Source organism: Plecotus auritus, assembly GCF_963455305.1.
Source record: "Plecotus auritus genome assembly, chromosome: X".
Taxonomy (NCBI): Eukaryota; Metazoa; Chordata; class Mammalia; order Chiroptera; family Vespertilionidae; genus Plecotus; species Plecotus auritus.
In genome coordinates, this window is record NC_137784.1 from 52,571,784 (window position 1) to 52,594,850 (window position 23,067).

The 23,067-nt window shown below is 50.2% G+C and overlaps 1 protein-coding gene across 1 annotated transcript; it reads left to right on the forward strand.

Moving 5' to 3' along the window:
* Nucleotides 1-12,285: 12,285 nt before the first annotated feature.
* Nucleotides 12,286-22,827, forward strand: STARD8 (StAR related lipid transfer domain containing 8). The gene is made up of 12 exons (XM_080653530.1): nt 12,286-12,362; nt 13,331-13,394; nt 14,639-16,029; nt 16,681-16,854; nt 17,820-17,979; nt 18,442-18,640; nt 18,917-19,127; nt 19,422-19,536; nt 19,807-20,031; nt 20,970-21,187; nt 21,288-21,464; nt 21,615-22,827. Exons 2-12 carry the CDS (start codon nt 13,338-13,340, stop codon nt 21,730-21,732), a joined length of 3,045 nt encoding a protein of 1,014 aa, XP_080509656.1. The 5' UTR covers nt 12,286-12,362; nt 13,331-13,337; the 3' UTR covers nt 21,733-22,827.
* The last annotated feature ends 240 nt before the right edge of the window (nt 22,828-23,067 follow it).

Here is a 23,067-nt window from a genome sequence, read left to right on the forward strand (position 1 = left end):
CACTTGTGCAGTAGGCCTGCTTTGGACAGGGCTGTTGTAGGGACCAAATAAGTTGTAGGATGATCAACTGCTTTCTCCACTGATGGGAATTTACTTCAGGCTAAGGAGTCATACTGTAAAAATCCTGGTACATATTTTTTGTATCTATGGCTTAGGCCATTTCTCCTGTTTAATGAGGAGGATTCTAACTTGGTGGCTCTGACTCTGGAACCAGACTGCCTAGATTTGCATCTTGCTTCACCACTTCTTAGCTGCTGATCTTGGACAAGTAATTTTATCTCTGGACCTCAGTTTTCTCATCTGTCAAATAGATGATCAGAGCACTTATCTCACAGGGTGGTCATGAAGATTCAATTATATAAACCATATAAAAAGTAGCTAAAGAAATGCCTGGGAGATAACAATGACCTTTTTGCTGTTATTATTCTCTCATTTTATACTTGCAAAAACCTCATGTTGTCAGTACTATGATCATATCACAATTTTACAGATGAGGACACTAAGGCATGAGAAGTTAAGTCTTGCCCAATACAATCTGGTATATAATAAGTATTCAATTAATATTAGTGTCTATTATTAATTATATATAATTACATTCAGTGTCATAAATATTGTTATCAATAATAAGCACAGGTATTGCTAAGAAGTAGCAAAGGCAGGACAAAAAGTCATGTCTTCAGATTGCTAGCCTATTATTCTTCCCACTATACCCCAAAACCTCTATGTTCTTAGGTCTTAGGTAGCCTTTTTTTTAAAAAAAAAACAACAAAACATTATATATATATATATATATATATATATATATATATATATATATATATATGTTTATTGATTTCAGAGAGAAAGGGGGAGGGAGAGAGAGATAGAAACATCAACAATGAGAGAGAATCATTGATCGGCTGCCTCCCGCACACCCCACACTGGGAACCGAGCCCACAACCTGGGCACGTACCCTTAATGGGGATCGAACCTGGAACCTTTCAGTCTGCAGGCCGAAGCTCCATCCACCAAGCCAAACTGGCTAGGGCTCTTAGGTAGCCTTTTGGCCAACACTTGGAGTTCGGTTTCCCTTCACCCCACTATGGTCTGAGCTTGAATGTTGTCACCCCTTCCCCCAAGGCCCTAGGCTCTTGCCCTCTCTTTGTGCTCAGCATCACAGCACTCCTTTTATCTGACCACAGGGTTCAGGGGAAGGGTTGTTTCCATTGCTTTCAGAGGGAGAATAGGCCTGGGCTAAGGAGGCTACATCTCTCAAGCCCATTTCCTTTGTGTCAGAGACAGTTTTCTCTGGATCTCAGGGTGGGGACAGGCTCCTTCAAGGCATTTCCTGTCCGGGAGTTTATATTTGGCCTAAGAAAAAGGAAAGGGAAGTAGGCAAGGTGGTGGGATATAGAAGTGGTGGCACAGGGTCAAAACGAGTGAGCACCAAGACTGCAGGCCAAGAAAGGGAAGCAGGAGGTGGTGCATGTTCCTTCTCTCAAGTGAGCTTCAATGTCCTGCCGAAGCTTGGGATGGGAAAGCTCAGTGCTCTTTGAGGCCAGAATGTCCCCACCCTCAGGAACAGTTTATTTTCTCTCACACAGTTTTGGGCCTTGGTTCCTGGCCCTGTGGTTACTGCCCTGGGGCAAGGTTCTGCCAGTCACCCAGTGCGCTGAGTTGCAGGTGTGTGCTTAGTTCTGTGTCCTTGTTGTGTGGATACCAGAGAAGAGGGTGGAGTCAGAGGCCCACACACCCTGTTTAGTTGGGAAGCAGAACTTCCTGTCTAGATGTTGCCAGAACATTCAGTAGCCCTTACCACACTGCAGTGAGGATTCTGAGACCAATAGAACCCAGTGGAGTTGAGCTTTGGTTGAGTCAGAGAGACAAACTCTTGTGCTTTTGAGAAGGTAATGTAAATGTGTTGGGGGCCACTTAATTTAATTGAAACCTTCATGTGAAGGGATGTTTTGCCTCCATATTGATGAATAGTAGGAGTTTGCATATTCAAGCCAGTCTGGGTCCAGAGTGTGGACAACCTCAAGTGCTAGGTAGAAAGCAGTCTGATATATCCATCCTGGGCTGTGGGCTGTGGGGAACCCGTTAGGTTGCAGAGGAAATAAGAGAGTGGCCAGGTCAGAGCTGGACTCTTGGAAGAAGAAGCTGGCAGGATGACCTGTTGAAAGGAGAAGCTGGAGCCTAGGAACTTGGAGGACTGACATAATCCAGGCATGAGAACCTAGAGCACCGTTGGGTGTGGAAAACTGTGACCATTTGATGGAAAAGTTGATAAAACTTGGTGACAAAATACATGAGCAGAAAGAGAACAGATCAGGATGACTGTGCATTTAAGCCTAGATGTTTGGTGCCTTTGGAAACAGGAAATCAGAAGAGCTGGCTTAGGAGGGAAAGATAAATTTAGTCTTGGTCCCCACCAAGGACTCTCACTTGATTCTCCCAAAAGAGAATGTACAGGGCGAGGACAGCTCCCCACACTGAGCCAGCCACTACCAATCATATCTACCTCTGCTCCAGGTCTAGATTTTGGTGAATGGTCATTATTAGATGGGGAAAACTGAGGCTTAGACAGAGATAGTAGCTTTCCCAAGGTTACCCAAGAAGTTCCTAGTGGAACTAAAACCAGAATGTAGTTTTCCTGACCTTCAATCCAGTAGTCTTCCATACCACAGTGGAGAACAGTTACCACTGGTCTAACATCTGCCCCAGACTGGTTAGGTTGGCATCTCTTGTCTCCAGGTTGGGGACTAAAAGTGATGGAATAGTACATGGCTTATTAAAACACCTGTTTTTCCTTGTCACCATGACCTTATCAGAACACCTGGGACTGTGTTGGGGGAAGGATCCCCTGGGGGCAAGAAAGCTAGTGGAGAGACTGCTGCAGAACGGCTGGTAGCTTTGACCTTCACTGTCACAGGAAAGCCCTGGGCCGGGCAGGAATTTCAGCTGTCTGCTTTGGCCCTGCTGTATCTAGTGCTAGCCTAGGTGACCACAGGCCTGGCTGACTCTAGACCCAGATTTTCAAGCAGCCCCAGCAAGCCAGAGGTCTGCTTTAGCTACAGGGCTCTTGTGACCCTCCCTTATGACCCTCTCTACAGCTGCATATGGAGCTCAGGCCACAGCTTCATGGGGGGCATGATTGATGGTTCCTTATGTAACTTCCATAATTATAAAAACTTGAAACTAGAACTTCTACCTCTCCCTTGCTAACCCTGCAAGGTGCCCATAGTGTCCAAAGACAGGGTATCTCCAATGAATACTGAGTCCATTCTTTGCCTCACCCGACAGGCCATTTCCAAGGTGGGGTGGGGCTGCCTGGAGGTGCCTGAGGCCCCCAGGTAAGGTCTCATACTTCAGGTTTGGAAGCAAACATTTTTTTGGTTGCAGGAGCTGTCTTGTGCATTGTAGAATTTTAGCAACATACATGGCCTCTACTCAATAGATGCTAGTTGCATCCCTCCCCAGTTGTGATCAAAAATGCCTCCAGATATTGCCAAAGGTCCCTGGTGGTAATTGTCCCTGGTTGGAGAATCTCTGTGGCCCTGTAGCCTTGGCCATGGAGTGTTGAGGATAGAGGGATGTTAGAATGGAGAGGCACACATGTGAACCTGCTGCTGGCCGGCAAGAAGATTCAGTGGCTTCCTTTTGTTGCTACCCAGTCCCACAGTACTGTACCCTTTTGAGCCTTTTGACACATTCGTGCCTCAGTTGTGTCAGGGATACTCCGAAGTGTTGTTTGTGAGGCCCCAGGAGCTGGCATCTAGCTGTACTCCATCTGAGATGGGGTCGGCATGTGAACAGGTGTAGTAGGACCCCCAAGTTCTGCCCATCAACCCAACAAGCTGGAGGCCAGGCATTGACTAGCACTGCCAAGCTAGGCTGCTTGAAATCCAGCAGCCCTTGCTGTGGTGCTCCTCCTGTGAGGTTTGGAATGTGGGATGAGATCTATTTTGGTCTTCTCTCTCTTTCTCCCTCCGTCTCCCTCCCTTGTAAGAACCTATTAGAGTTGTGATTCTAGCTAAGAGCAGTAGAAGCAGGGAGAGACAAGAATGTACCCAATCTTCCATGGACAGGGTATTGCAGACCACTCTGAATGTCTGCTCCAGGGTTTGGAGGGGAAGTCTTGGCAGTCTAGGAATCCATGATAGCTTTTAGTATAGGCCCTTTTGAAGGCTTCTCTTTCTTGGTCTCCCAAAGAGAGAGGTGGCATAGCTAAGTTGCAGTATCTCTGCCAGGGTCACTGCCATCCTAGAGGTGGCATAGCCAAGTTGCAGTATCTCTGCCAGGGTCACTGCCATCCTTGTACAAATACAAATGAAGCACCATCCAAGGCTTGAGAATGAGTGGGCATAGTGCTTGTGGCTTAGGTCCCTTAATGTATCCTTATGGGATGGTGAAAGGGGCTAGTCATACACACTTGGGGCCAAGTGAATGGAAGCCCTTGGCCAAAAGTCCAGCATCTTCTTAAGCAGGTCCCTCTCTAGGAGTGGGGTTGGGCAAAGTAAACAGGCCTTGCATCAACCAAGAGAAATGATCTGAAAAGCTATTTGTCAGGACCTAGCAATTGCCAGGTGCAACTGCAGGGCCTGCAATGGTAGGCAGCCCCTCTGCCTATCTTGGGTACCAGCTTGGCCTCACAGAGCCCACCTTGAGAACTTGGGTTTTCACACAGATGGTGGCAATACAGGCTTTTCTTCAGCCCTTTAGAATACTGGCTTTCCTCCTGCACTCATTGAAGATGGGAGAGGCCATGCTGATAACAGATCTTGTTTTGGAGACAGTCATCCTGCCATATGGGCCATGGAGGAGATACCTTTCCAGATAAGGAGCTAAGTACTGTAAAGGAAACCAACACATTATTTGGAAGATGCCTTATGGAGCAGGTCAGCTGTTTGAATAAATTACCTTCACAAACACCCACAGACCTACCAGCTCCTGTTCTACCATATGCATTCACATTACTGCTCATTGCTCTCTCCTGCTCCTGTACTCAGCCCTAGAGAGAATAAGGGCCAGTGATTAGAATAGCCTGAGCCTGGCCTCTGGCTAGAATCTTTCCAGAGACATATGCTATAGCTTTTTAGCTGGCCACATCTGTTTAGGGTAGTAGTTCTCTATCTTGGTTGCACTTTAGAATCACCTGCAGAGCTCTCAAAAAACAAACAAAAAACAAAACCTGTCCCCAGAGATTCTAATTTATTTGGCCATGACTGGAGCTCAGGCACTGGCATTTTTTAAAACTCGCCAGATTAGTATGACTGGAGTGGCTCAGTTGGGTCGAGTGTCGTCCTGTGCACCGTAAAGTTGCCAGTTCGAGCCCTGGTCTGGGCGAGTACCGAAGGCAACCATATCTCTCTCTTGTATAAATGTTTCTCTCCCTCCTTCCCTCCCTCCCTATCTCTAAGCATATTCTCAGGTGAGCACATAAAATAAATAAATAAAGATTATAATGTTCAGCCTGATTTGAGAGTTTACTGCTCCAGCTGTAACAAAGACACTTTGATCTGGGCCCCCATGACATCCACCCATTGCTTGTCCTGGGCCCTGTGTCTTGCTTGGTCCCTAGACCTGAGCTGGACTTTGGGTTGGGAGGGGAGCAGGCTGAACCAGGGCCTGGGCAGCTCTCTCACAGCCCACTGAGTGACCACAAGGCGTAAGGATACGAGTTTCCCAATAGTGGTGTGAAGAGGTACAGTTGGTGAGGTGTGGCTTCCCAAAGCTTAGTTGCCCACTGCTTTCACTTTTCCTCCTAGCTTTCTCTCTCACTTCTTTACAACTAGGACACAATCAGAATGGAGCCTTTAAGACCATGTGAATACAAAGTTCAAGTAGTTCTAACAAAAGAAGCCCTTTCTAATGATAGCTTTCGTATAGATTTAAAACCATATAGAACCTGACCACATCCAGACTAACCAGGAAGGTAGGCAGGAAAGTTATTGTCCCTTACTGTGTAGATTTGAAAATGAAAGCTTAGAGAATGAAGAAAGTTGCTTAAGATGACTTTAATAGCAAGTATGGGAGCGGCTTAATTGGAAAAATCTTGTTCTCCAACTCAGTTATCATGTTGGACATTATTGCATTTCTTCCAGGGGAATGTTGCTGCCTTTCTCCTGGGTGCATAAACTTTACCCTCATAGAGCGCAGCCCAAGATCAGAAACCTTGCTTTTCTCCTCATTGCATCCTTCTCTGCACAGAAAAAGTGCTCCGTGCTAAGAGGAACCCTGGTATGTGGCCTGTGAAAGTGTAGGTGCAGATACCATCACTGACCTCGAAAAGCATCTGCTTCTACTCAGCCGGTCCTTCTTTGATGCTCCTTTCAGGAGACTTGTGACTGTGGCCCTGGGGCCAGATTTGACTCTAGAGCTCTCTAGTATGCCTTTCCCCCAATTTTTTTGGCCCGATTCAGCTGGGCTCCTCTGCAGGGGGAGAGTTTGGGCTTAAATCTCGATGGAATCCAGCTTGTGCCAACTGGTGCCATCCCTGACCAATCCTGGCATATTAACCTAGTCTTGGCCAGAGCATGGCTTGCATGATATAGAGCAGGGGTAGGGAACTTTTTTTCTGTGAAGGGCCATTTGGATATTTATAATATCATTCTCAGGCCATACAAAGTTAACAACTTAAAAATTAGCTTGCTATATTTGGCCACACATTTAATTAACTCACCCTTAATACCTTGGCAGGGCCAGACCAAATGATTTTTCAGCTCTTATATGGCCCAGGGGCCGGATGTTCTCTACCCCTGATATGGAGGCTGAAACTACTGGAATCTGCACATCTGGACACAGGCAGGACCAAGAGCCACGGGCAGACATTTCTACACCACTCTTCTCAGCCTGCCCTGTGTCACTCTCCCTGCCAGGCACATAAGGCAGTCCTCACTCTGGACCACCTGGGTCCCAGCTCCAGGTGAATTGATTCTGGGCAGGCTGGGCCGGGTGGAGGGTGAAGGCAAAACACCTTGGCTCAGCCCTTAATCCCTGACTGCTCATCTGGGAGGGGGCCTCAGGGCCTCCCAGCTCTCCATGGGGTGGTATGGTGTTGGGGAGCCAATGTCCCTGACATCCTGTTGGGCAATAACTTATTACATTCTTCAGATTCCTTCCAGGGAGGTCTGCTGGGGATTCAGGCTAGAGCCCTGCTTCGGAATTCTTGGCTCCTTTGTCTTTTTGAGCTATTGTGAAACTTCTGCCTCATAATCTAACTTTCCTGAGCCATTTGGCTCCAATTCTGACAGTGATATGGATGCTGCCATTTTCTAGACCCAGAAGCGAACTCTATCTGGGCCGCTTTCTCCCCTTTCCATAATACCATAGAGAAGAGTGATGGACATGGAATTTGAAAATCAGGGTCATAGTCTTAGTAATGACACTTAACACTGTGTGACTTGGAAAAGTTGCCTGGGCCTCAGCATGTTCCACCTTTTTTAAAATACTGATTTGGAGAGTTCCACCATAGACCAATAGAATCAGCCTTTGGGGATGGGACCTTGGGGAATTGGTATTTTTAAAACTTCTTAGTTGATTCTAATGTGCATCCAAGGATGAGAATCCCTGAGCTAAGTGATTTAGGTCAGCGCTTCTCAAAATTTAATGTGCTGCAAATCACCTGAGAATCTAGTTCAATGGAGATCCAGTTCAGTGAGCTTGGCCTCTGTGTGTCTAATATGCTCCCAGGTGATGCTGCTGCTGCTGGTCCAGGGATCACACTTTGAATAGCAGGGGCTAGAGGGCCCTAACTATGAATGAAACAATTAGGCACTCACCTGAGTGAGCTGATCCCTTTCCCACCAACCCTGGCTAGGGCCACTGCCTAGCAGTAGGGGAGCAGGCAGCCCACCACTCTCCCATGGACCCTATGGCTCAGGCAGATGGTGCAAGATATAGGACTTGATCACTGCTCTGCCTCCCCACTTAGGCTTAGGGAGGAGCACAGGAATAATGGACAGGTGGATGCCTCTCTCCTCCCTTCTCTTCCTTTTTGTTCTGCCTCAAACCATGAGTGACAAGGGGCTGTAGTGGACTTCAAGTGTGTGACATGCACTGATTTGGGCGGCCATACCAGACTCATGGCCCTTTAGGTGTCACTATTTTCTCCTATGCCCACCTTTCTGGAAACTCATATCTGGTCCTTCCTTTGGTACCTCCCCTTTGTCTTAATGACAGGAAAGCAGAGCTGGCTGCTGGGAGGGGCTCTGAGGACAGGGAAGGCCCTTCTCCTGGGTGTGTGGCAGGAGTAAGAGACTAGGGGGTGGTTACAGCAGTTGGCTCAGCTGTCCTAGTAGCAAAACCCTGTCCCTCAAATGCTCCCTGGGTGGGTGTGAAGTCCCTTCACACTGCTCTTACCACATCCCCCATCCTCCAGACCACCACCTGCCTAGAGACCTGGAGCCTTTCCCAGACCTGCATTGCCCCCTGCCAGAGGGGCTGAGGTAGTGCTAGCTGGGAACAAATGCTTTCCAGAATCTCTTGGAGGTCCTGGTGATTCCTAGCTCTTTATCACAGGTTAGAGAGTTGCAGTAACAAGAAACATGCACATACATATGGATGCAGGTGCATGCACAGACCAAGGGCCCTGCAAGGGTGTATATGCAGGCGCATAAGCCCACACCAATCCATATGGATCATGGACATGAGCAAACTTGGATGCAGCTATATGCAGAGGCAGATACCAGGGTGCACGACCAGGTGCACACACCTGTGAAAATGCACAAGTTGCAACCCCGCTCATCCCTTTTTGCCCCCAAAGCCCTCAGGGGCTGCAGAGCCTTATTTTCTCCCCTTCATTAGTGTGTGACCTTTGAGGATCCTGTTAGTTTTTCTGACCAACTTTCACGTTCCCACACTCTTTCTTTCCTCCTCTACCCACACAGCATATCTGAAATACAGTTTTGTACTTTAAAGTGTCAGTCTCGGCTGCAAGGTTCTCATCCTGGATTCTTTGTGGGAGGGCACTGCAAAAGAGAGCACTTGCTGCCTTGGAAAAACCCCACCAGTCTCCTTGGAGTTCCTTGGTCACAGGTACTAAGAAAATGGAAGAAATGGGGACAGGACTCGTGGCTAGAGCAGCTCTGCTGAGCCAGCAGCCCACTCCATCCTCAATGCCAGGTAGGGACAAATAGCTGCCTGAGCAGTCCCAGGGCTTCGCTGCTGGCACTCAGCCTACACTGGGCCAGGAGGGCCTCCTCTGTGGCTGCAGTCCAGCAGCATGTCTGCACTGAGGCTGGCACGGGTGTCCTGCTCAGTGCCAGGAACTCCCAGAGCAGAGGCAGGAGGCTGACCCAGCCATTGCCCTCCAAGACACCCACATGCCAGCACTGTGTCAGCATGACAGTCAGCACTGGGTTATGCCGCAAATAGACCAGTCTCAGGGGAGAACTGGAGCAGTCCTGGGAGGCTCCCAGGGGAGAGCGAGCTGGAACTTGATGAGTGGTAGGGAAGGAAGAACACTGGGGCAGCCACCATGTCAGAAGAGGGAACCCTGAGCTGGAGTCAGACTGAACTTGGACTCCAGCCCTGAGACTGCTACCCCATTAACTGGGAAACTGTAGATGAGCCCTTCCTTTCTGAGCTGATTTTGAGATCCAAGAAATGGGGCTACTAAAAACTTCTTCACAGTTTCTGTGTGTGTGTTCAGTGAGATTTGGTTATCAAAGTGCTGGAGAATATTAGGTATGATGAGGGGAAAGAGACTAATGATTGGTGAACACTTCGTCTCTCCAGCTAGACTAGGATGGTCTACCCAGGCCATGGAAGGGGATGGCTCCCTGAGAAAGAGGGTTGAAGACACAGCTGTGCCTCTTCCTTCCAGCAGTACTCCTTGATCCCAGACAGTCCTGGGAGGGTTCTGTTCTTCGGCATTGGGGCAGGTAAAGAATGAGGCTCAAGAGCCCTAGCTGGTTTTTCTCAGTGGTTAGAGCATTGGCCCACAGGCCAAAGGGTCTCCAGTTCAATTCCCAGTCAAGGGAAAGTACCTCGGTTGTAGGCTCCATCCCCAGCCTAGGTCAGGGTGAGTGCAGGAGGCAAGCAATCAGTTGTGTCTCTCTCGCATGGATGTTTATCTCTTCCCCTCCTCTCTCCCTTTCCATTCTCTCTAAAAACCAATGGAAAAATATCCTCGGGTAAGAATTAAAAAAAAAAAAAAAGAATGAGGCTCACGAAATGAAATTCAAGAAAGGGGTCTCTGAGCATACAGTAATGAGTGGGGATTGGGGAGTGGAGGGTATATCCTAGCTGGCTGTGACATGAAGCAAATGTGTCAGCTCCTCCAAGCTTCTCTTGCCATTTCTGGATCACCAGAACTAGAGGTGCCTGCCTGCTGGAAGTGAGGCAGCAGGCAGCACCCATGCTAACCCCATTTCTCTGCCTCATTCTCTCCCTCTGTTCTGTTTTAGAAGCTGAAGCCAAAAAAGCATGTGAGTGGCTCCGAGCAACAGGATTTCCTCAATATGCTCAGTTTTTTGAAGGTAAGGTTCCCCTCCCCTAACCTCCTTATCCCTCCATTTTTTCATATGTAAAATGGGGCAAATCAGATCCTTTCTCTGACTGCACAAGAAGCTGTGTACCATGGCCCTGCTCCTATAGTTACAATCTCTACATCATCATTTCTACTGGATGGCTCTTATCAGCTCTCACAAGCTCTGCTGTTGCCCATGTATAAAATAACTTGTCATGACCAGGGCCACTGCTTTGTACCATTCTGAGGATGCCAGCTGCATAAATGGAGTGTGGAGGGTGTATCCTGGCAGCCTAGCTCTCACTTCATCTTCCCCATGGTCTCATTTCTCTGTTTTCCTCCATATTTCCTTTTTTCTTTAGCATTGTTCATACTTGCTGTTTCTACTTCCGCTCTTCTTCCCACAACCTCATTGCACCCTGGCTTCCCCCCATCTCACCAAAAACAGTCCTTTTCAAGCTCACCAGTGACCTTCATGTGGTCAAATTCAGTGGTCACTTCCCAGTCCTTACTTAATCTTTCTAAGGCATTCAGTGCAGTTGGCCACTCACTTCAGCTTCTAGAAACCTTCCTCTCCTGTTTCTTTGGCTGCTGCTCTCTACCTCCTTAACTGACTCTGCTTCTGCTGAATGTTGGGTTGTCTCAGGGCCAAAACCTTCTTCTCTCTCAACATTTCTTTCCCAAGAGATTCTTGTCCAGGTACCATCTATATTCTGGTAACTCCCTAATGTCTCTCTGCCCAGGCCTCATTCCCAAGCTCCAGATTTATCTGTTCAACTGCCATTCACTACCTCTACCCAGATGTTTGCCAGGTGCTTCCTACTTAACAGGTCTCAATCTGAGTTCCCCAGAGCATGGCCACCCACTCAAGCCCCACATTTAGGAATCATCCTCAGTTGCTCTTTTCCTTTGTCCCCCTTCAGCAAGCCCCTTCTCCCTCCAGAATATTTCTGGACTCAATCCACTTACTACCACCTTCACTGCCACATCAATGTGACCTAGTGTGCCAGTCTCCTTCTTATACTCCCTGCTCTACTCTGAATGCAAAGCAGCTAGAGACCCTGTGAGCGTAGGCCTCACTATGTCACTCCTCTGCTCTGACTGTGTCACTCCCAACACACTTAAAATGAAGTTTGCCCAGGTGCTTTATCCTCACTGACAAGACTGAATTAGCCAACTCCCCTTTCTTTACTCCTCTTCACTTTGCTCACCACACTCAAGGCTCATTTTTATCACTCATTCACTCTGGGCCCTTTTCCTCTTTGAAGCCTTATTGTTAGTCCTGCCAGGAACTCTCTACCTGGGCTCTTTGCACAGCTGGCCCCTCTTATTCTTCAGGACTCAGCTCAGAAGTCACAGCCCCAGCAAACCTCTGCAGATCACCTTTCTAGGAATAGCCCCCACTCAGCCTCTCTTTACCCCAACACTTTGGCTGATGTCTTTTGTAGCATTTATTACTGCATTCTCTTGTTTGTTTCATGTATTGTCTCTTGCCCCCAGGGGAGTGGGAAGCCCATAAAGGCAGGGACCTTCTCTGTCTTATTTGCTGTTGTGTCCCCAGTGTCTGGCCCAAAGTCCCCCATGGACCTGCCTCACTGACTGATGGGCCCCTCTCATCCAGCTCTACCTTCCAGGCCTCTCCTTATCCTTTCTGATGATGGCCAACCTGAGCTCCCTGGGCTCTTCCTTTCCTCTAGGCATCCTCCTTCTGCTCTATACTTGCTGGCCTGCCTCCCTGCTTCCCCAGCCTCCCTTTTCCAGCTCAAGGGCCACTGGCAGAATTTCTGACCAACCACCCTCAACTCATCTTGGCTTCTCTCTGCCATACAGAAGGTTCATTTCCCCTGGATATTGGCTCTGTGAAGAAGGACCACGTTTTTCTGGACGAGGACTCTTTGGGGGCCCTGTGCAGGTAGGGGGCTAAGGGCAAGACCTGGAAGGCTGGGGCCCAGCTTAAGGCTTCCTTGTGTTAAAAAATTCCTGTTCCCCTAACACAGGAGGAGCCTCAGATATTAACAAAGCTCATCTACTGCAGTCATGCCACTCACTCTGACTTCTGGGTCTGTGACACCCTCACCCAACCAGGCATTCTAGCTGGAAAGTCAAGAGTAGGCCTTGATTCTTTTCTCCCTTCAGTTAGGTCCCACAGACCATCCTCTGATTTGTCCCCTCTCTACTTACACCAGCTCGGCCCTGGTTTGAGGTCAAACCATGACTTCTTGGGTCCATCACAGCCTCCTAACTGGCCTTCCTGCTTCCATCTCTGCATTCCCCTCCTTGTCATGGCCCAGTGGCCCAACAGCCATGAGAGTCTGTTTCCAGGAGTACACTCACTCCTCTGTTTAAAATGTGTCACTGCCTGAAGGGAAAATCCAAAGCTTTTTAGCATGACACATGAGACCCTTTGTAATCTGGTTTTGACCAACCTTATCAGCCTCGGTCCCCTCTCATAACTACACTGGTTTGTTTACTGTTTCCCTCTCTACCTTGTCCCAAGCTCCTGTTGAATTCCGGGATAGGAGTCTCTCTGCCTCTCTCCCTCCAATCCCATTTCTGTCTTCCAAGAAGCCTTATCTAATTACAACCCTTCCATTCATGGAAGTTCCTTGTCCCACTCTTTGTGTGACTGCTGTGCCTTCTGTCTACTTTGTTCTTGAACCTTTCACATTTCTGTAGCAGTTTGTTTTCACATCTATAAGCTCCCAGAGAACAGAGACCATAATCTCCCCAGCATTGTGTCTAGCACTGAAACCTTCACAAAGTTTCATTGGCTGGGCATGTGAATTAGTGGATGGCATCTTGGGAGTGTCTTGGTAGGTTGTGCCCTGAAGACTTTGGGGGTTTGGACCCTTGGATGGGCACTGCTTTGTTTCCTTGCAGGAGGCTGATGACCTTGAACAATTGTGCCTCGATGAAACTGGAGGTTCATTTTCAATCCAATAAGGTGAGTTATGGCAGGAGTGGGGTCTGTGACCTTGTGGCACCATAGGGAGCATAAACATACACAAACCACTTTTGAAACTAGCTCCAGTGTCCCCAGAGCCCAGGATGTCCAGATTAGTGCCTTGCTCCAGCCTGGGAGTAGGCTGTAGGAGGCTTAATGAGACCTCTGGGTTTTGGCAAGCTTAGTCTAGCGGCTGGAATATGAGAACAAGTACCCTGGCCCTTGGCCTCTCCTACCCTCCTCAGCCCACTTCTACCTCTTAGGTTTACTAATAACTTGACCTAGAGATGGCCATTCCTCAAGGAAATCCATCTGCCTCCACTCCCTGCTCTGTGATGACAAAAATTCCTTGACTAGGGGGTAGAAACATAATAATGGCATGGAAAAATCATGGCCTATATAATCTTAAAGACAAGGTCCTTAACTCTACTCACATCAAGGCTTTTCCCTCTGAGCTTCATTTCCTCCATCTCTACAGTGAATCTAGTTGGGGGAGGATTTATAGGTTCCAAAGGCCTTTCTCACTCTGCCAATCTGGGATTGTAGAAACCTTGAGGACTGTTGGTCTGCACGTAGTCCTGGAATGTGGACCTGATGACCCCATCCTGCCTTGGGTCAGGCTTTGTGGGTTTCCTCTGGGGCTTTCTTTTCTAGAGGCCTTTAGCCAGGTGTATCAGCCAAATTGTCAGACCCTTTACCTGAGAAGCAGAAAACCACTGGTACCTGGTCCCCACTGACTGCTCAGTGACCTCAAGCAAGTCTCTTCCTCACTCTGGGCTTTAGTTTTCCCACCTTGCAAATTTAGAAAATGAGAAAATCTAAAACCTCCTCCCAGCTCTGGCATTCTGTGATTCTGATCTGAGACTAGCCCAGACTTGATAGGTTGTTGAGGACAGGAGGTCAAGATTCCTAGATTCTAGCCTGGCTCTGTCACTGACTTCTTGAATGACATTGTATGACCTTGGGCAAGTGGCTTCTCATTTGTGGGTCTGGGTTTCACTGTCTGTAAATGGAGAGGGATTAGATCAATAATATGACCTTTACCATCCATCTGGGCTCCATCTAGGACTCCTGGCTTCCTTCTTCTAGCACTCCCAGAGCCAGCTCTCCCTCTAGGACATGTCCTCAGCCAAAGAGCAGGGCCCTTTCCTGCAAGGTCCCCCAAGCATTTGGAGGTAGAGCAGAGCACAAGCAAGGGCTTGTGGGTGGACTTCTTTGATCTGACCCTGTGGTGACCTTCCCAGAATGAAGACTCAGAAGAGGAAAAGCAGTGTACCATCAGCAACCCCTGGTCCTTGCAGCGAGAAAGTAAATGCTGGTCTCGCATGGGCTCTTCTGACTTGCTGGCCCCACCGAGCCTTGGACTGCCAGTGACCTCCAGCTGTGAGAGTGTCCTCACTGAGCTTAGTGCCACCTCCCTGCCAGCCATCACCGTGAGCCTACCATCCAAGCCAGTGGACCTGCTCTTGCTAGGCTGTGCCCCCAGCCCAAGTGACCAGCCCCTCCTCAGCCCCACCCAGGGCCCAGAGGATCCCCAGGACAAGGCCAAGAAGCGCCATTCCCATAACTTCCTCAAGCACCTCGAGTCTCTGAGGCGGAAGGAAAAGGGTGGCAGCCGGCAAGCTGAGCCTGAACGTAGCCCAGTCACCTCAGAAAAGGCCACTAAAGGTTCCTCTTTCCGGAGCCGCCGTGGCTTTCTCTCAGCTGGGTTCTATAGGGCCAAGAACAAGGCAGACACCTCAGGCAGTGGCAGTGGTGCTGAGACTCAGAGTGGCTGGGAGGTCTGGCCTGTGGCCATGCTCCAGCATCCTCAGCGGATACACAGGGGTGACTACCTGGTGCATGTGCCTGGGGACCACAAACCAGGCACATTCCCTCGCTCCCTTTCCATTGAGAGCCTGTGTACTGAAGATGGACACCATCTGGCTGATTGGCAGCTAGGTAGGCGCTGGGGCTGCGAAGGGCGCCGGGGCTCCTGTGGCTCCACAGGCAGCCATGCCAGCACCTATGACAACATGCCTGAGCTATACCCAGCTGAGCCTATATTGGCTGGGGCTGAGGCCAAAGATGAAGAAGAGGGTGGCGGCAGCTATGCCCATCTAGATGACATCCTCCAGCATGTGTGGGGGCTACAGCAACAGGTAGAACTTTGGTCTCAGGCTATGTACCCAGACCTGGGGCCTGGAGATAAGGAAGAGGAAGAAGATGAAGAAGAAGAGGCCACTTCATCAGTAGAAATAGCCACAGTTGAGGTAGAAGGTCAGCCTGAGGCTCTGGGCCAGGTAGAGGCTCTGGCCCACAAAGAGTCCTCAGCCCTGGGTCAGGCTGATGTCCAGGCAGTTGTCCCAGCTCAGGCCTCACCTGAGCTCCAGGCACAGGCTGAGGCCAAGCCACTTGGCCCAAACCAGGATATTGAGCAGGAGGCGAATTCAAGCAGGGAACCCACTTCTGCCTCTAGCCTGTCTGTGGAAGGGCACTCCATTTCTGACACTGTGGCCTCCTCCAGCGAACTGGACAGTAGTGGGAACTCCATGAATGAGGCTGAGGCTTCAGGGTCCCCGGTTGGACTCCAGGCATCAGCACCCCATGAACGACGAGATTCAGGCGTTGGGGCCTCACTTACCAGACCCTGCAGGTGGGAGTTCAGGGTAGGGAAAGGAGCAAGGAGCTCTGCTGTCTCTGTCTCTTCCCTTCCTAATTCCTCCCTCCATTTTCAATGCCCTCCCCCAGCCAGTTTCTTGGTTATAAGGCCCAGGGGCAGGTTCTTGGGAGCTGGCTGATTGCCTCTAGGCACCCAGTCACAGGAGGGAAACAACAAGAGTACAGGACTCAGCAATCCAGAATGTTAGGTTCAGGACCTGCCTCTGCTGTGGTCTTGAGCAAATTCTAGCTTCTCTTTGGGCCTCGGTTTTCCCATGTATAAAATGAGGGCATTAGAAGAGATGAGCTCTGATCCCTAGCTTTGCCATACTGGGTTTCTCAGAGCAACCTATTCACTGCAGTCCTGGAAGGGTAGGAGCTGGTACTACTTGATGGCATTAGAGGACCCTGAGCTCTGCTGCCACTTCCCTGACAGTGTCTGGGCCACTGGGCAGCCCTGGAAGCTAAGGCTAAGCTTTTTTTTCACCCTGGGACCTAGCAGCAATGCTGAAAATGGTCCTATCGCCATGCATTTTCTTTCTTTTGGGAGAAAAAAGGGGCCAGAAGAACACAGCCCATTCTAAGGTTGACCCAACCCTGCTCCTCTGGCTTTCTACCCCCACCCCCAAACCCCATCCCTTACCAGGAAGCTCCGTTGGCACAGCTTCCAGAACTCTCATCGGCCCAGCCTCAACTCGGAGTCACTGGAGATCAACCGGCAGTTTGCCAGCCAGATCCACCTGCTGCACAAGGGCTCCCTGCTGCGGCTCACAGCCTTCATGGAGAAGTACACTGTTCCCCATAAACAGGGCTGGGGCTGGTGAGTGCTCCTGGTCCATGGTCACGGCTCCCTCCCTGCCCCTACTCCAAGGCCCTGGGAGTATCAGCTCCAAAAAGCAGGTGTAGATTGGCAGAGCCCACAGGCCAATGGAGTGGTGGGATGTGCCAGGGGGCTGGAGGAGCTGTGGCCTGAGAGGTCACCATTGCTCTGGGTAGCTTGTGTATGTGTGTGTGTGGTGGGGGGGATGCACATAAGATGCATGGGAGTATGTGTGCCACGTGTGAGGAGGGGTGGGGGTAGGGAACACAAGGTCCTCGAGTTGTACCCCCTCTAATGCAACATCCATGCTACCATCAGCGAGGTTGTATTAAAATGGAGCTTTGGTTGTCATTCTCCTAATCACCCTTCTGTGACTCTGTGGTTTGGCATTGCCAAAGTTTCCTTCCCATCATGATCCTTTCATGTTCTGGTCCTGCTCCTTCTGTTGGGCTCTTTCACCTGCCACTAGTAAGCAACACCACTGTACAGGCCAGAAAACCTTCCCTGAATGTGCCATGCTCCTTTCCTTGCCTCTTTGCCATTGTCCACACTTTTCTCTTGGCCTTGGATGCCTTTTTCCCATTTCTCCTCTGGGACAATGCCTGCTTATTTCTCAAGAGCCCATTGAATTTCTACCACTCTCTGAAGCCTTCCCTGATTCACTAGGTGAGGTTCCTCTCCTTCATGGGTCTTCCCTTAGTTCTTGGCCCACTACTGGCCGCATGTATTGTCACTGCCTGTTGACGCAGATATTTCCTTAACTGAGACTGAGAGCTCGCTGTGTTCCTCTGTGACTTCCTAGGCCTGGGCCCAGAGAAGGTTCTTAGTGAATGTTGATTCTGGGGATGTGGTGTGTTTCTTACCCCACTCACTCCAGCCAGAGCCCCCAAGACTGAAGACAGTCTCCAAGCTGTGTCCTAGCCTACCACATGCCCCTTCCTGATCTCTGTCACTCCTCCAAACAGGTCAGTGCCCAAGTTCATGAAAAGGAACAAAACCCCAGATTACCAGGGCCAGCACGTGTTTGGGGTGCCGCCTCTCATCCATGTGCAACGCACAGGCCAGCCACTGCCACAGAGCATTCAGCAAGCCATGCGCTACCTGCGTAGACAGTGTCTGGACCAGGTGAGCCTCCCAACCTCCCGTCCTCCCCCAGGGGGCCTGTGGAGAGATAGCAATGGGGAAGAAGTCCAAAGCTAAGAAATTGGGTTGGGAAGCTGCTTCCCCCTTGGTCGGCCCACCAGAGATCTTTCCTAGCCTCAGGAAGACCAGCAAGGATGGAACCAAAGCTCCCTTCTCTCCAGCTCTGTGCCAGCCTCTTTCTGGCCCAGGCAATGTAATCCCCAACTTTCAAGAACCTGCCTTAGTCTATGTCCTCCTTTTCTTACCCATTTCCACTAAAGCCATGTTTCTCCTTGTCCTGAGGCTATACAAACCCTTTTCTTTAGTTTTGCCATTTCTTTCCAACCCTTCTCAGCAGGAGGCCTGCTGGGCTTGGAAGTTTCTGGCATGGCCTACACTTGTGACTCCTGGCCTCACAGTCCCCCCCCTCCATGTTTCCGTCCCTCCCTGACCTGCATGGGCTAGGTGGGCATATTCCGCAAGTCTGGGGTGAAGTCTAGGATCCAGAACCTGCGCCAAATGAATGAGTCCTCCCCCGACAATGTCTGCTATGAGGGCCAGTCTGCCTATGATGTGGCTGACCTGCTGAAGCAGTATTTTCGAGACCTACCCGAGCCTATCTTCACCAGCAAGCTCACCACCACTTTCCTGCAGATCTACCAGCGTGAGTTGCCTGTACCAATCCCCAACAAACTGCCCCATTCTCAACTATCATAGAGTAAACATACTATATGGAAGGATAGACTGAGGCCCTGAGGAAAGGCAGGGACTTACCTAAGTGCATTTGAGCAGAGCTTGATCTAGCACCCAGAGACCTCCCAGAGCCCACCTTTGCCCTTCTCTCTCACTAGATTCCCTTGGAACAACTGTTTCCTCTGTGTTCCTAGAAACAGTAGGCTCCAGGGTAATAAGGAAGCCCTTTGCCATTCCTTCCCCACAGTCCTCCCCAAGGATCAGTGGTTGGCAGCAGCGCAAGCTGCCACTTTACTGCTTCCTGATGAGAACCGAGAGGTGCTGCAGACCCTGCTCTATTTCCTAAGTGACATTGCCTCTGCTGAGGAAAACCAGATGACAGCCGGCAACCTGGCAGTGTGCCTGGCACCCTCCATCTTCCACCTCAACATCTCCAAGAAGGATAGCCCCTCACCCAGGTGAAACAGGGTAACATGTGTCTAGGCCAGGCAGGGAGGGTTTGGTCCCCCAACCCTTTTGGACTTCAGGCCCTTGATGGCTGACACTGCAGTTCCCAGGCATCACCACAAGGGGTCAGCCTGCCTCCTCAGGGGCCTGGGACTGGTTGGATGCTGTAAAGCCGTGCCTGAAAGACAGCAGGTTGTTTTGTGTTCTGGACTGGCAAGCTGGCTTGCTGGGAACTGGAAACCAGTCTATTAGCCATATTTTCTCCCGTCCTTATTCCATATTCTCCTCTTGTCCCTTCCCTCCAGGATCAAGAGCAAACGCAGCCTAGTTGGCTGTCCAGGCCCTAGGGACCTGAGTGAGAACATGGCGGCCACCCAGGGCTTATCACATATGATCAGTGACTGTAAGAAACTTTTCCAGGTGAGTAACTCCAGGCCATGATGCCTACCTCCCAGACTTGGGGGAACCGTCAGGTCCAACCTTTATATCCAAGACTGGACACGTGCCTCTCAACCTCCTATTTCCAACTCTTCCCTACAAGGTTTCTCCCCTACCTCACTGTAGTAGCCAGGCTGCCCCATCCATGAATATAAATCTGATAGACTCTGTGGGCTCTGGGACTGAATCTCCCTGACCCTCTGCTGCTTGCTCCTCATGGCTCCAGCCCAGAGTGTGTGTGTGTCCTGCCAGGTACCCCAGGACATGGTGCTGCAATTGTGTGGCTCCTACAGCGCAGCTGAGCTCAGCCCTCCTGGCCCAGCCCTGGCTGAGCTGCGACAGGCCCAGGCCTCTGGTATGAGCCTGAGCGTCTACATGGAAGAAAGCATTCAGGAGCTGCTGCGTGATGCTGCTGAGCGCTTCAAGGGCTGGATGAGTGTGCCAGGGCCCCAGGACACGGAGCTGGCTTGCAGGAAAGTGAGTACTGCCGTGGGGCTAGGAGAGGGCTTTATGCAGGCCAGGGGACCAGGGATCCCAAAGAAAGGGGCTGCCCTGTCAATACTGCTGTGCCTTGGCCTGATATGTGGAGAATATCAGCCAGCAAAGCAAGAACCAAATGAGACTAAGGGATGATTTTGCCAGAATTACCTTCCCAAAACCCCTCTTCAGACATATCACTACTTTTAGAGCTTCACCTCCCGTCTCACCCTGCACCACAGTCACACTGTGCTTCTGTCCCTGATGTTATGCTACCTGGAGTGACCTGCCCCAAGCATTACATTTCCCAAGCCACTGTGAGCCCCAACTTGATATGACCATTCCTCCATTCAGAGCCTCCTGTCATGCCCTGAAATGGAGGTGGTTTCTTTCTGTCCCTCTCTTGGACAGCCATGTTCTTTCTTGGATTCTGATTATGAGTAAAACTGCACACCTGAGGTTTGCCATATATAAACCAGGCACAATGAAACCTCCCTTTTAGGGTTGGGGTGAGAAGCTGTCCCAGTGCCTGGCACATACAAAAGGCTCAGCAAAGGGCAGCTTTTGTTGCTCTCCACTGTCTACTTCGTGGGGACAGTGCAAGGTGTTAAGTTCCTTGAGGACCATCGCCATCTTCTTGTCCTGTTCACTTCCAGAAATTCCAAGCACTGTGCTCATTTCATGGTAGAACCTAGCAGGCCTCAGAGAATGTGTGTCTGTCATCTCTGTGCTCTTGAGCAGGTGGAGAAGCAGATATCTGGAAAAGAAAGAGGACAGGGAACACAGGGATGGCCTGTCTGGGTGTGACAAGGGTTAGCACAATAGCCTTGCAGCCTTCCCTCCTCAGGGATTGGAGTGAGAGTAGGCCAGGACTGGCGGGTGAATGGAGTTCTCCAGCCCTGACAGCTACCTCCTGTCCCTGCTCACATGGCCTGCAGGCACCAGACGGGCACCCCCTGCGTGTGTGGAAGGCATCCACAGAGGTGGCGGCCCCTCCAGCGGTGGTGCTACACCGTGTTCTGCGGGAACGGGCCCTCTGGGATGAGGACCTGCTGCGAGCCCAGGTCCTGGAGGCCCTGATGCCGGGTGTGGAGCTGTACCACTATGTCACTGACAGCATGGCACCCCATCCCTGCCGCGACTTCGTGGTGCTTCGGTGAGGGACTCCAGATGCCACCCTGCTGTGCTTAGGGAACAGGGGACGTGGGGTAGGAACCAGCTTCAGGAACCTGAATGTATATGTCCCTTCCCCACAGGATGTGGCGTTCTGACCTGCCCCGCGGGGGTTGCTTACTTGTCTCCCAGTCCCTGGATCCTGAGCAACCTGTGCCAGAGTCTGGAGTGCGGGCCCTGATGCTCACTTCCCAGTACCTCATGGAGCCTTGTGGCCTGGGCCGCTCCCGGCTCACCCATATCTGCCGTGCTGACCTAAGGTACCAGGCCCCCTTTGCCCTGGCACCCTCCTTGCCTCTGCCCCAGGCTGTTGAGCCTTGAAGGCTGGGGCAAGTTCTTTCTTCTTTCCTCCTGGAAAGGGCTCCTGGTAAGAACCCATGACTCATGCCTATCTGCTTCTATCTCTCTAGGGGCCGGTCTCCGGACTGGTATAACAAAGTCTTTGGGCACCTGTGTGCCATGGAAGTGGCAAAGATCCGGGACTCCTTTCCCGCCCTGCAAGCAGCTGGACCTGAAACAAAGTTGTGAACCTCAGCCTGGTTCTAGAGTGACACCACCCAGCCTCCTTGGTACCAAAGGAGTAAGGGGAGAATGAGAGCACAGCAGCCCCCAATGCTGCCTCCAGGGGCAGAGCCATTCCCCACACCGAGCTGCCTGTCCCCATCTCCTGAAGTTCCTTTCCACATACATGGGAAGAAGAATTTCAGTGTCCCATCTCCACTCCACCTCCACCTCCATCCCTGAACCTGTTTTCTGCCCTCCTGAGAGAGAGGATCCAAGAAGAATGCTGCTGCCCTCCAAGCCAGGGAGTCACCAGTCAAACTGAAGCCTTACTGGCTCTTCACCTGCAGGGACAGAGGGAGAGGGCAGTGTGTGCTCCCAGCTCTCTGCCCTTCAGAGAGGCCAGGCCATCCTGTTTGGTATTAGGGTCTCTTTGAGGTTGAGCAGGAGGTTCTGGTCCTGCCTCTGGGCCCAACATTGGCTGTAAACTGGCTTTTCCAAAGAAATTGGATGGGAGTGGATGGGCACAGGGGTAGAGCAGAGGGCAACCCCAACCACCAAGAAGTGTTTTATTTGTGTAAATACGATGCTGATTTTTATGAGGCTTATTTAAAGAGTGGTTACTGACAGGCCCCTAGTCAGCGACATGACGATTTGGGATAGCTTGGGACATGAGAGTGAAAGAGGGACCTTCCTTTCTCAGGTCTCAAGAGACCAATGAACCAGTTTCCCCTGGCGTGGGCCCCACATTTGATCTGCCACTCTGTGGGGTCTCAGTGCAGCATTTGGCCTTGCACTGCCATGTCTGGAGAGTAAACAATCTCAGTCCCACCACACAGGCCGAGCAGAAGCAGATGGCATCCCTTCTCCTGCTCTTTGTGCCTGTGGTATGAGGCTGACATAACAACCCCTTCTTCAAGTAGAGACCTGGCCTTCAGCTCAGGTGGCCAGCCAGCCAAATGGAAGGGCCCAGTGTTATCTCAGCCAGTTAGGGAAAGATCCAAATCTGATCTATCCTACCCATTGGCTGTCTTGGTTCATGTGGAAATTCAAGTGCTATTCAAATGCCAGCTCATGATTTATTCTTCTTTTGGCTGAATAAAATGAAGTGGGATGGTTCCTAGCCAACGTAGTAATTTTTAAGTCTATTTTACTTGTACCTGTAAATACTGTACAGTCATAATATGTATATATATTTGTGTATATGTATATATATATATATATATATATATATATATATATATATAGAGAGAGAGAGAGAGAGATAGATATATAGATATATATAGATGTATATATATAGATACATATATATATAGATATATAGATATATACATACACACATCTATATACACACAGATATGT

Coding starts and splice junctions, on each gene's coding strand:
- STARD8 (XM_080653530.1), top strand. CDS start 13,338: ATGACCTTGAACAATTGTGCCTCGATGAAACTGGAGGTTCATTTTCAA. Junction 17,980..18,441: donor GTAGACAGTGTCTGGACCAG/GTGAGCCTCCCA, acceptor TGCATGGGCTAG/GTGGGCATATTCCGCAAGTC. Junction 20,032..20,969: donor CGGAGCTGGCTTGCAGGAAA/GTGAGTACTGCC, acceptor CATGGCCTGCAG/GCACCAGACGGGCACCCCCT.